Genomic DNA, 13,697 nt, shown 5'->3' on the forward strand with positions numbered 1-13,697 from the left:
GCTGCAGGCAGGGCAGATAAGGAGAAGGAGAGTAGCCTCGCGGTTCGAGTGGCTACCAAGGGAGAGGGGCGGCCGCCCCGCCCCGGTTGCAGCACAGCCGGCCAGGTTCCCTTACTTTTGTGGCACTTCCCCGACCGACCGATAACAGCCCGGGTCCGACAATCCTCCCTGCCCTGTAGCCGCGAATCTAAATTACCTTCTTACAGCAGCTGTAAGAAGGTAATTTAGATTCGCGGTTAAGGGCAGGGAGGTTTGTCGGACCCGGGCTGTTATCGGTAGGTCGGGGAAGTGCCACAAAAGTAAGGGGACCTGGCCGGCTGTGCTGCACCCGGGGCGGTAGAGAAGGTGTGCGGAAGAAGGGGTAGTCTTATACGGCGAGTATATAACAAAACTCGCTATTTTAACTAAAAGTTGGGGGGTCGTCTTATACGCCCAGTCGTCTTATACGCCGGCAAATACGGTATTTTTAATGAAAAACCAAGAAATCCCCCCACCCCAAATCCACTTGTATTAAAATTGGGAAAAGTGTAACTTATTCATTACTATAATTTAATAATGGTCTCCATACATCCCTAAATTTATTATAATAACCTTTTTGAACTGCCAACGCTCTTTCCATTTTATACACATGACAAACTGAATTCCACCAAAAACAATAATTCAGTCTTCTACAGTCCTTCCAATTATATGTTATTTGTTGGATGGCAACTCCTGTTAATATCATCAAAAGCTTGTTATTATTAGCCAATATTTGACATTTAGTTCTCATAGACATAGGGTGCAGGAGGAGGCCTGATGCTCAGGACCCAAACACTGTAAGCACCAGTTGTGTGGGTCCGTGAGAGATATGGGCCGAGCACACCGCTGGCACTTTTTAAAACCTGGCTGAGGGGGCATGAACGTGAACACCGCTTCAGCCAAATCGAAGGCCGAGGCTTCGATGGTGGCAGAAGGCCCCGCAGGGGAAAAGCCAAATTGAATGAAAAAACCAAAGATTTTTTTTTTTTTTTACAAAAAATGAAAGAAAAAGAAAGAGGCAAAAGCCAAAAGGGTTTACGCGAGCGGGAAGGCAAGTTCAAAAAATTTTCAACAGCCGTTGAAAAAACGCGTCTTCTTAGCTCCGCGGAAACTAAGAAACTGGGGACCGCGCGCCTCTGTCGAGCGGGAAGGCACTCGCGCGTGCGCGGTGCGGCATGCCAGAACTTTCCAAGTTCTTAGAGTGCAATCACTCTAAAATTGTCCGTACCGGGGCTCCGTCGGTGCAGACACCCATCAGTCAAGAATAGCTGCCTGCTTGTCCTGGGATAAAAGATTGTGTCATATGACAATGCTACATGATTCTCTAACAAGCAATTTATTTGATCCCAAATAGACTCCCCAAAAGCCTTAATGAATGGACAATAAAACAATAAATGATCTAAAGTCCCAGCTTCGAGATGACAATGCCAACATCTATTAGACTTAGAGCAATCCAATTTTTGTAAACGAACAGGGGTCCAGAGCGCTCTATGCAACAGGAAAAACCATGTTTGCCTCATAGACGCAGACATTGTACATTTCATCCTCCAAGACCAAATACGTGTCCATTGAGATGCATTAATTTGATGCTTAATCTCAATACTCCAAATATCTCTAAGTCCAGTTTTTGGTTTCTTATTTAAATAGCCAGATAATAATTTATACCACTCAATTTATATCAATCAAATCTCAATAAATAAAGTACATTATATTCATTGCACGCAAAGTTGTGTTTATGTGAATATTTCTGGGAAAGGGGGTCCATAGCTTTCATCAGATTCTTAATTAAAAGGGTCCTTGATTCAAAAAAGGTTAAGAATCACTGAACTAGAGCTACTACTGGAAAAGTGTAAGCTAAATATAAGAACAGTACAATTTTAGGCTCACTTAAGGCTCTATAATTAACAAAATAAAAAGGCTAAAAAATGCATATGGGAAATATTTTTAAACATCAAATTCCATCACAAAAAGGAAAGGCTGGAGAGGGGGAAGAAGACAGCTAGTTTAGAGCTGGTGACCAATGCTTCTTAATCCAGTCGTCAAGGCATACCCAAGCAGATATGAAAAAGATCGGCATATGACGGAGGCAGCCGTATGCAAGTCTCTCGGATACATATTCATTGTAGATATCTTGAAAACCCAAGTAACTGGCTGGATTGAGAACCATCACTGTAAATTACAGCAGGCTTAGAATATAATTACAAATGCCAAGATCTATCCTGTCAGTTTCCAGGTCATACTGGAGACAATTTTCATTACCTAGTCTTCCTGCATCCTGCATCTGGATCTTCAGCATCTCCATGGGCGTGGTAATAATGACCTGACATATTCCAGCACCACAACCTGCCAGCATTTCTTTGTATATTGTCAATGGCTTTCTAAAGCAGAAAGAGAAGGCAAATTCATTGGAAAGAATAAAATAAAACCTAATTCTGCAAGTTCAGCTGTCATTATTTTAGGTCAACGAGCAAAACAACAGGGCAGACCCCACCCAAGCCAGGAACGTTTTGGGCTTTTTACTACTACAGCTAGTCATTTTAATAGTGCTACTAGAGCTTACAGTCTATTCAAGACAAACAGGACAACAAGGGCTGGATTCTGTAACTGGCGCCGATCCCCTGCCAATCATTTTAGGGCGCCAGTTACAGAAGCGCACCTATTTAGTCAAGATAGGCTGCTCAGATGTGGGCCTGGAAAAAACCTGGCCTACATTTTAGCCGCTTATCTTTGCCTAGACCGCAGCAGCCTATCGCTCCTCGTAGGCAGTGGAATGCTGCTTGGTTTGGGGGGGCCCAGGAGCTCTGCCTTAGCCCCATGGAATCCTATTATGTGGCCTCCCAGCACTGTACTTTTAAATCTTCAGGCAGCCGCTGTCAGCATCAGCTAGCAGGCCTGGACCCTGAAGTAGAATTAAGTACTCTGGGGCAGGCTTGCTCACTGACGCTGCATGGCAGCTGCCGGAAGATTTAAAATTAGAACACCAGGAAGTGGGTAAGAGGGTGGGAACCAATTGAGAGACCACTCTCCTGTTCTGACGCCTATGCCCCCTCCTCCCCAACAGCAGAGAAACAGGGACTCCCCAAAGCCACGGTTCTGTAACTGGCACCCAAGTCAGACTGTCTGTCTATCATTCTAGGGCGACCCCTTCCCAGTCCTTAGATGGCTCCTGGGCCAATCGGGGCCTTAGGTCCCTCCCTAGTGCATCCCAGGGTGGGTTCGTGGCAGGAGGAAGCGGGCATCCCTCCTGCCAGCCAACTTGCAGTGGGGTTCCCTGCCATGACCATTCAGCCGATCGTAACAGGGGAATTCCCTCCCTCTCTCATCAACTGAGCAGCAGGGACTCCCTAAAGCCACGATTCTGTAATTGGCACCCTAGAATGATTACAGGCAATCCGACTTGGGTGCCAGTTGCAAAATTGCAGCATTGGGGAATCCCTGCTGCTCAGCTGATGGGGAATTCCCCTGACGCGATCGGCTGCTGCAGTCTAGTGGCAAAGAAAGGTGGCAGAAATGTAGGTCAAGGTTTTCCAGGCCTACATTTCAGCCACCTCTCTTGGTGTGAATCATGGCTGGGTAGCCGCTTTAGCCTACCTAACACCACTTCTGGCATAGGCCATGCCTACTTTGGCGTTCTGCGGCCTAAAGCAGCTACCTAGTTGCAATTCCAGCGGCCATTTCAGCCGCTTTTTATTTAGGCATTGGTAGGAGCTTCAACACTGCCATTTAGCTGCAGTTTTCAATTACTTAGGCTTCGGCAAGGTGCTCAACAATGCCTAAATTTAAGCGCTGGTTATAGAATTTCCTCCAAGGATTAGAGGATTTTAATTTTGATGGTGGTTATATATAAAAAAAACCAAACTGTCATTGTTCATTAACATCACCTGTAATAGCCACCAAATGCAGATGCGTTTTGAAAACACATCCAGCATTCAATTTTTAAAACAGGAAATCACAATTCAGCACAAACCACTACAATCCAATACAGCATAAAGAACCAAGTCAATGTCATTGGCGAAACAGCAAAGCAGAAGGCATATATTCACACATGTGGGTGACATCATCCACAGAACCCAGTAACTACTAAGTTAACTGTCACTTTAAATCTTTAGGCCATGCACGTCCTGCGCACATGCTGGTGCCTTCCCACCTCAGTAGCAAGTATGAACATAAGAATAGCCTTACTGGGTCAGACCTATGGTCCATCTAACCCAGTAGCCCATTTTCACGGTGGCCAATCCAGGTCCCTAGTACCAAGTCAAAACTCAAGGAGTTGCAACACTCCATGCTACTGATCCAGGGCAAGCAGTGGCTTCCCCCATGTCTCTCTCAATAACAGACTATGGACTTTTCCTCCAGGAAATTGTCCAAACATTTCTTAAAATGTTATCTGCTCTTACCATAACTTCTGGCAATGCGTTCCAGAGCTTAACTATTCTTTGAATGAAAAAAATATTTCCTTCTATTGGTTTTAAAATGAAAAGAACTTCTGTATGCAGAAGAGCTGGACTTGGGTGTGATTGTGTCTGATCTCAGGGTGGCAAATCAGGTAGAAAAGGTGACAGTCAAAGCTAGGAGAATGCTTGGGTGCATAAGGAGAGGAATGGCCAGTAGGAGGTAATAACGCCATTGAATAAGTCTCTGGGTGAGACCCCATTTGGAATATTGTGTGCAATTTTGGAGACCCCACCTTCAAAAAAGATATAAATAGGATGGAGTCGATCCAGAGGGCTGTTGCAAAATTGGTTTGTGGTCTTGTCATAAATCATATGGGGACAGACTTAAGAGACCTTAATATGGAGGAAAGGCGGGAGAGAGGAGATATGATAGAGATGTTTAAATATCTCCATGGCATTAATGAAGAAAACTCTACAAGGAGAGAGCATAGGACGAAGTTAAGAGGTGATAGGTTCAATTTCAAATTTTTGGGTTCCCTATTCATCATTTGAAGTATTCTTTTGTAAACTGCATAGAACTCAAAAGGTAATGTGGTTAAGAAATAGATTTTATGTTATGTAAGAAAATATTTCTTTATAGAAATAGAAAAGGGTGGTAGATGTGTGGAATAGGTTTCCGATTGAGGTGATAAATGAAGACTATCTGAATTCAAGATAGCATGGGACAGGCTTGTGGGATCTCTTAGGAAGAGGCGGAGGTAGTGAATGTTGTAGATAGGCAGACTGGATGAGAAAAATAAGGGAAGGCACAAAAAAAAAAGGCAGCAAAAAATTCACAGCGTTGAAGACAACATTTCTCAGCTCCGCAGAAAATGAAGAACTGATGGTCCTGCGAGCCAATGTCAGGTGGAAAGGCACCAGCACACACTTGGTATGGGCACTGCCTAAAGATTTAAAATGACGGTGCACTTGGTAGTGTCCTTACTAGGTTCAGTGAATGATGTCATCCACATGTGAGAATATTATGCTTGCTTGTCCTCGGAGAAAAAAAAACAAGTTTCCAAGAACACACACATACTTACTTACCCATCCTGTAAGAAATGGTGACGGAAAAAGTCATTGGCAGCCAATTTAACTGCCTTCTCTGGAGTTACTAAAGTCAGATTCACTGCAGCACCTAGAATCAATACATTACAGTTGAAAATTCTGAAATCTGTTTTCCTTCTCTCTCAATGACCCTCAGTCATTTAGTTTACACAAAGCAAGTATCTAAGACTAGAACAGCATACATTCTAGCTAGTAGCTAGGTAAGCTAATTGCAACCCATGTGAGCAGAAAAGAGACCCATTAAGCGAATAAGAACTTTAGAACCTGAATCTCCGATTCTGCAAAAGCACAAGAATGGCATTACTACATGTACTTTGAACCTTTTAAAAGTCTTAATGTGATGACAAAGTGTACCTATGGGAAGCAGCAGCCCGTCCTCTTATATAAAGAGGTTAACTTTAAAACCTCTGGGTGGACTGACTGAATCCTAGAGAAGGATATCTTGAAACATATTTGGTGAAGCCATAAAACAATCTGTTCCAGCCTAACTTATTCAGCCGACAGGGAATTTTAACAACATTTATGCGGCACAACCCTTTAGAGCTTCTCTAAATATACATCCAGGGCCCAAATAACCCTTTGCCGTTTGCCAGGCTCTGTGCTTAATGGCAAACATTCTCTCACAATTTAAATATTTAAACTACTGGAAAAAAAAAAAACAACCTCTCAAAACAAACCACTTTACTCAGAAAGCCTGGGCATGACCAAAGACCCTATGGTCAAGTTCAGAAATTAAAGCATTAAATATTTTTGGCAATGGTAAGGAAGAGATTATTTGTACATCTTGATTTGGCTACAGAACCTCTAATGGCAAAACATTTCTTCAAATGCTAAGCCCCAGTAACACACATGCTAATGTTAATAAATTTAATGCATCAAGGAAATGATGGGGGATCTTGTATTTATCAAGGGTTAACTGCAACTCATGTTTCTTTGCTGTAGCCCTCCAAATGCAATGCATTTTTGCTAACTTTCAGGTCATACACATGTGTGAAGTGAGGCTCATAACTTTTTCAAAGCTGATAAGTGTTTTCCTTTTTCTTAGATTTATCATATCCCATGGTTTGATCTCCTAATATAATTCACCACGAAATCTGATTTCATTAAAGTGACTCTGTCCTTGTCTTTTTACCAATAAACTTCGAAGCATTCCTGTAACAGGTAGTTGCTTAATATAATGTCCAACACATAACCAAAAAGCAAGTCAGAGTATTCAATTGGCAAATCTTAAACTTATGTCTTATTAAAGTGTGAGTGGGGGGGGGGAGGAGGAAAAGATTTCAGATGTGTTCTACAGCATGGGTTGCCAAACCTTCCAATCACAATGTTCATGAGTGCTCTATCATAAATCTGGAAAACCTTCCCCTCCTATTATACTTAGGGGCTCATAATAAAAAAAGAAACAAACGTCTAAAAAGTGGCCTTAATGAGTACTTGGACGATCAAAAAGCCTGATCGTCCAAGTACCCATAATCAAAGGTGGTTTTAGACGTATCTAAAACCAGCTTAGGCCTTTCCCCTGCCTCTAAATGCATAGAGCGAAAAGAGGCATTTTTAGAGGAGGGGAAAGGGCGGGCGGTGGGCCGATCTAGACCTAGGCGTGCAGCAGGTATAACCAGGCAGGTTGCCTAGTCGGCACTTATACGTTTTGACATAAACATAAACAGGTATGAGTGCCAAAAAGGGGCCGCTGAGCTGATCGCGGATGCTGCGATCAGCTCAGCGGCCCCAGCAACCTGCCTACCCCCTACAGCAATGATCGCAGAAGGAGAGATGGCTCATCTCCCCTGCCGCGATCCACCCTCCCCCCCCCAACGATCAGGGCAGGAGGGAGCCCAAGTCCTCCTGCCCTGGGCACCCCAATGTTCCCAGACTGGATCGGGGCAAGAGGGAGCCCAAGCACTCTTGCCTCAGCGATCCCCAACCCCCCCTCACCCCCGCCAATTACGATGGGGCCAGGAGGGAGCCCAAGCCCTCCTGACACGGCAACACCCCCTTCCCCTCTATAATACAGGCAGGAGGGATCCCAGGCCCTCCTGCCCTCGATGCACCCCCACCTTTAAATTGGTGGCCGGACGGACGCCAAGCCCATCCGTCCGGCAGGCCAGCCATCCATTGAATGGCTGGCCTTAGGGCCTGATTGGCCCAGGCGGCTCAAACCTCGCCCACAGGTGGGGCTTGAGGCACCTGGGCCAACCGGAATAGGCTCAGTAGGCTTAGGCCCCGACCCATGTGCCTAATGCCCCACCCACAGGAGGGGCCTAAGCCTACTGGGCCTATTCCAGTTGGCCCAGGCGCCTCAGGCCCCACCTGTGGGCGGGGTTTGAGCCACCTGGGCCAATCAGACCCTAAGGCCAGCCATTCAACGGATGGGCTTGGCACCCGTCTGTCCAGCCACTGATTTAAAGGTGGGGGGGGGGTAGGGGTGGAATCGAGGGGTCGGGTGGGGGTGCGTCGAGGACAGGAAGGCCTGGGATCCCTCCTGCCCGTATTTTAGGGGGGTAGGGGGTGTCGCCGGGCCAGGAGGGCTTGGGCTTCCTCCTGGCTCCATTGTAATCGGCGGGGGGAGGGAGGGTTGGGGATCGCTGGGGCAAGAGGGCTTGGGCTCTCTCCTGCCCAGATTATTGTAGGGGGGGGGGGAATTCTGTAACCGGTGTTCTTTTTGACAGACACCGGTTACAGAATCCAGCTTTTAGGCAAAGGACTGGCTCCTCCTTCGCCTAAAAGCCCTTGTTTTGGGCGTTCTGGGACTTAAGCTTTTTTGGGTTCATTATATGTAGTAATTGTAGATGTAGTGGTGGTCTGGGCGTTTAAACCGCTAAATGTAGAGGCAGGCCATTATAAAAAAAAGCCCTCCTTTTGGACGTGTTTTTTGATAATGGACATTTTCCCTGCTTCTACTTTCAACGTTTAAGGCCTTAGACCAAAAGGGGACTTAGACGTTTTTTTTTATTATGCCCCTCTTAGGGTATAGTGTTTCAGTCCTTTCAATCAACTAGAATGCCCCTGCAGCAGCCAGTCTTTACTTAGCGATATTCTTCATGTAGTAGATAAACTATCCAGTTAAGTAGCCATTAAAAGAGAGAAAAATATATATATATATCACTGTACGAGAGTGGTTTAAAGTTTGGTATTAAATTTCAAATGTTATATTTCTCAACATAGTCAAGCGAGTGTCCAGTTTTTCCACCCCATCAAAAATATTTTAAAAAAATTTGACAAAACCTATTTGTTTAAATTGTTTTTTAATTGAACTTTTTAAACTGCCCTTGTAAATTAAACATGGTAAGTTGAAGGTTTGGCAACCCATGCTGTAGAGCAGTGTTCTTCAACCTTTTTACACCTATGGACCGGCGGAAATAAAATAATTATTTTGTGGACCGGCAAACTACTAAGACTGAAATTTTTTTTTAAAAACCATCGCCGCCCCGTCCCCGCAAGCTCGGTCCCAAAAACCATCTGATCCCATCCGCACAAGCCTCAAATAGTTATAATTTTATATTGAACATATTTTATTAAAGTATAAAAAGAAACAATATTCTATACAATTGTCATTTTATAAATACAAATAATACAGGGCAAAATCAACAAAACCCCTGTCTCCCCTCCCCTTCACATATATCCCCTCTACTATCAAGAAAACTGAATAAGCCAAATTATTACAGAATGCTACACAAATATCAAGTAACAGAATATCACAGTCACACATGACAGGAATGGTGTTAGGGGAGTGGAACTAGGGCAACTGCCCCCTGGTCAGAGAGAGCCCTAAGCCAGCTGGAAGCTAAAGAAGCACTGCCTGGGCTTTGCACTCCCCAATTATGTCTAGCAAGATACATATTTCAAATCTGATATATTTGAATCACAAGATAGAAATAAAATTATTTTTTTCTACCTTTTGTCGTCTCTGATTTCTGCTTTCATTGCCTTTTCACTCTCTTCCAACCAGTGTCTGCCCTAAGAACATAAGAATTGCCACTGCTGGGTCAGACCAGAGGTCCATCATGACCAGCAGTCCGCTCACGCGGCAGCCCTCTGGTCTAAAACCAGCACCCTAACGGAGACTAGCCCTACCAGCGCACGTTCTTGTTCAGCAGGAACTTGTCTAACTTTGTCTTGAATCCTTGGAGGGTGTTTTCCCCTATAACAGCCTCTGGAAGAGCGTTCCAGCTTTCTACCACAGAACTTCCTTACGTTTGTATGGAATCTATCCCCTTTCAACTTTAGAGAGTGCCCTCTCGTTCTCCCTGCCTTAGCTACTAAGTCTATTCCCTTCAGTACCTTGAATGTTTCTATCATGTCCCCTCTCAATCTCCTCTGCTCAAGGGAGAAGAGGCCCAGTTTCTCTAATCTTTCGCTGTACGGCAACTCCTCCAGCCCCTTAACCATTTTAGTTGCTCTTCTCTGGATCCTTTCGAGTAGTACCGTGTCCTTCTTCAAGTACCAGTGCTGGACGCAGTACTCCAGGTGAGGGCGTACCATGGCCCGGTACAGCAGCATGATAACCTTCTCTGTCTCTTCAGTCCAGCATCTGCCCCTTCCATTCACTGTCTGTCTTTCCCTGCCATCTCTCCTCCTGCCCCCCCACCCCCCAATTTGGTCTAGCATCCATCATCTTCCTTCTGTTCCCCTCATGGTCTGGCATCTCTATCCTTCCCTCCCCCCTGTGGTTTTTAGCATATCTCTCTTCTCATTTCCTCCACTCAGATCTGATCATTCTCTGCTCTCTCTTCCCTTTTCTTCTCTGGTCTTCCTTCTCTATTTTCTGCCTCCATCTAAATTAAATTCTTTCTTACTATTTAGTCCCGTTTCCCTCTTTTCACTGTGTCTACACACAGCTTGTCACCCCTTTCCCTCACCCCTCCATTATCTTACTATTTTCTTCCCCCTTTATTTATCTCCTCCTTCCATCCAGTATGTGTTCTTTCCCCACTTCCATTCAGCATCTGCTCTCCCCTCTCAACTGACATCCATCTGCCTTCTGCTCTCTCTCCCTTCTTCTCACTTCCATCATCTGTCCCCTTCTCTCTCTCTCTCATCTCCTCCATTCCATCATCTGCCCCTTCTCTCTCTCTCTCTCTCTCCCCCCCCCCAACTTCCATCATCTGCCCCCCTTCCCCTCACCTTTGTGGGTCACTTTCTTTCCCCTGAGGGTGGCTCATGTCACAGGGGAAGCTTTGGCCGAGCAGAACCGCTTGATTGACAGTGGAACTTACTTGATTGATGTCGATGCTGGGGCCCGTTGCCGTTTGAAGGAAAAAAAAAAAAAAAAGGTGGAAAAAAGGGACCTGTAAAGGCGAGAGGAAGGGAAACCTCCAGGACAGCTGCTCTTTGCCCTCCTTCAGCGGCCCAAGAGTTCAGACCAGCAGCGGCAGCTCTGTATGCTTTTAACTTCGGCACAGAGCTGCCCCTAATCAATAGTTTAGCGCGGTTTCATGAGGCAGCCTCGGGGCCTTTGATAGCCGGCCCGCTTCGATGATGCGATGTGGGCCGGCCTAGCAAAGGCCCCGAGGCTGCCTTATGAAACCGCGCTAAACTATTGATTAGGGGCAGCTCTGTGCCGAAGTTAAAAGCATACAGAGCTGCCGCTGCTGGTCTGGAGGTGCGGAGACAAGGCAGGAGTCCCGGCGAAGGCAGGAGTCCCGGCACAGCGACTGCAACAGGAAGTCAAGTCAGCTGACGCCGGCCTTTCGTTGCGGCGGGGACCGAATCCTTCGCGGACCGGCAAGATTTTGTTTGCGGACCGGCACCGGTCCGCGGACCGGCGGTTGAAGAACTGTGCTGTAGAGCACTTCAGATATCTTTTCCTTCCCTCCTTTAATAAGATTTAAGTTTAAGGTTTACTGATTGAGAACTCAGACTTACTTTTTGGTTGTGTGTAGGTCACTAGTTTTGTTAGTACTAATATAATGTGTAACAATTTAAAACATTTGTTTCCTATCATGTAAATTTGAATTTGTTGGATTTATCTGAATTTTGAGAAGCAAATACAAGCCTCTAAACAAATCAGCACCTTCCTATTTTTCTTGCTTTTTTGTTTCAGAAACAAGACTCCAACATTTTTGCTGAGCCTTTCAAAATCAATATTTTGCAGAGACTAACAGAGTAACAGTAAGGAGAAATAAGATTGGCCAGTAAGAAAATAAAAAAAAGAATTGACCCCAAGATATCCACAGAGAAGAAAATCCAGAGAAAACCAAAAAACTCTGGAGTGATGATGTTACTAAATGGACTTTATTCGAAAGCGTCAAAGTTCCAAAGGTACACCAAAATCATCCACATAAAAATAAATTAATCCCTTTCTATTGCAAACGCAAGCAGTGTGTCACTTCCGGTTCACCACACAATTGTTTCCCATGTATTCACCTTTATAGGACCCCCAGGGACCCCCTGAAGAAGACTTTTTGTCGAAACGCGGACTGTGTTGGGTCCTGTATCCCCAGCAGACTAGGTCCTTTAAGGCTTTTATGTGGATGAAATTATTTTATGTGGGTGATTTTGATGTACCTTTGGAACTCTGACTCTTTCAAATAAAGTCCATTTAGGAACATCGTCACTCCAGAGTTTTTTTGGGTTTCCCCAGTAAGAAAATAGCCAGGAACCCTTATTGTAAGAGGCAAACTATATAGCTTTCATAAACATAAAAATAATGAAATGAATCCTAGTTACAGTGGTAAGTCGCAGTGTAAGAACCATTTAAGGATCCATCGTGGCTTGGCCAGATCGGCTAGCCCCCAAAATCCACAGCAACCCACGTCTGCAATATGAAAAAGACAGATGCAGCAAACAACATTCTTGACAAAAAACAGCAGACACTCTTGTATTAAAAAGCATGTCAATATTCTTCTCTCCATCCAAATTGAATCAGTGTACAAAAATTGCACCAAACACTTATTTTGTTTCCCCAATAATATAATGTCACTTATACCCCCCCTCCGAAACAAAAAAATTTATGCTATAATTTACATAAATGTATTTTTGAGTGGGTGGCAAATCAACAAGCCATTGATAGTCAAGTTAATAATTGCATTATCATAAGAAATTTTAAATAGTAGCTGTGCCATTAAAACAAATCTTGTATTTTTATCTGCCCAAGTCAGTTACAACTAGGATGCTTTTATATCACAGGTTTTCTCCCATCACCTATCTATGGGAAAATCAATTTGGTACAACTAAACAGGCATTATGGGGAAGATAACTCCCACAAAACTTATAAAGATTAGCTATCTGAAAGTGTGCAAATTTTCTGCTGCAGTGCATATGGGCATTGTGGGACAATACGTAACTTTAGTTTTATTTGGGAGGAGACAAATAAGTCTGCATTTTCAAACCTAAGCACACAAAGTGGGGGAAATCAACAGTAGGACAATGTACACCCATATGCACTCTTAAGGAAATTAGCAGCAAAAAATAAATAAATAAAATCCCCCACACCTTTTACACCACAGCAGGAAGTTTAAAATTATGCACATGAAGGGGGGAGGGGCAATTTTCATTCTCCTCAAACCAATGAATAGGCCTAATTCACTAAGATTTGTCCCCCACAGAGGCAGATGGTGGAAAAAAACCCTCTTCATCAGATAGCAGGGGAAGAATACAATTAATCTCACCTCCAGACAACTCTCCCAACGTCAATCTGGGAATGAAATTCAAGCAAACATGTAACCAGACCCTTCTAATTATACCATCTTTTCCATCTGCATTTTTTTTTTTAAAAGTAAAATGAATTTTCAGTTTGTATTTCAATTAATAAACTAACGCCACATTTGTTGTGTGTGACCTTGTGGTTATTAAAAAAAATAAATAAAATTATACACATGATCTTTATGAAATTTAACAAAATTCTATGTTCTCCCTAAAAGGTTTTGCCAGCCAGGTGGTATGAAAAAAATTGCTGAGTGGGGGTGGGAGAGTATTACACAGTATAGCAAAGGTACTTGCCTGTAGCAAGTGTTTTCCTAAGACATAGGCCAATAATCTCACATGTGGGTGATGAATCTGCAGAGACTCAGGTGCTGACGCTTAGAAGCATGTGCGTTTATTTTAAAACTTGAAGACAGTCCCACTGTGCATTTGCGGGTGCTTTCCCATGCAAGTGCAGGGCCAGAGGTACAACATACAGTTAAGAATATAAAATTCAGCTCCTGGGAGAGGTGGGAGAAGAGGTAAGATTATTGG

General features: G+C 44.1%; 1 protein-coding gene across 3 annotated transcripts in view; it reads right to left on the reverse strand.

Annotated features, from left to right (window-relative positions):
- LOC117347429 (mitochondrial glutamate carrier 1-like) overlaps nt 1–13,697 on the reverse strand; it is a 35,679-nt gene that overhangs the window by 8,112 nt on the left and 13,870 nt on the right. For all 3 annotated transcript variants that reach the window (XM_033918358.1, XM_033918360.1, XM_033918359.1), the window contains 2 exons: nt 5,499–5,589; nt 2,278–2,396 (listed from right to left, as the gene is read on the reverse strand). In XM_033918358.1, the coding sequence (XP_033774249.1) occupies nt 2,278–2,396; nt 5,499–5,589 (210 nt within the window). The remainder of the gene's footprint in view (nt 1–2,277; nt 2,397–5,498; nt 5,590–13,697) is intronic.

This window comes from Geotrypetes seraphini, chromosome 13 (assembly GCF_902459505.1).
Source record: "Geotrypetes seraphini chromosome 13, aGeoSer1.1, whole genome shotgun sequence".
Lineage (NCBI taxonomy): Eukaryota > Metazoa > Chordata > Amphibia > Gymnophiona > Dermophiidae > Geotrypetes > Geotrypetes seraphini.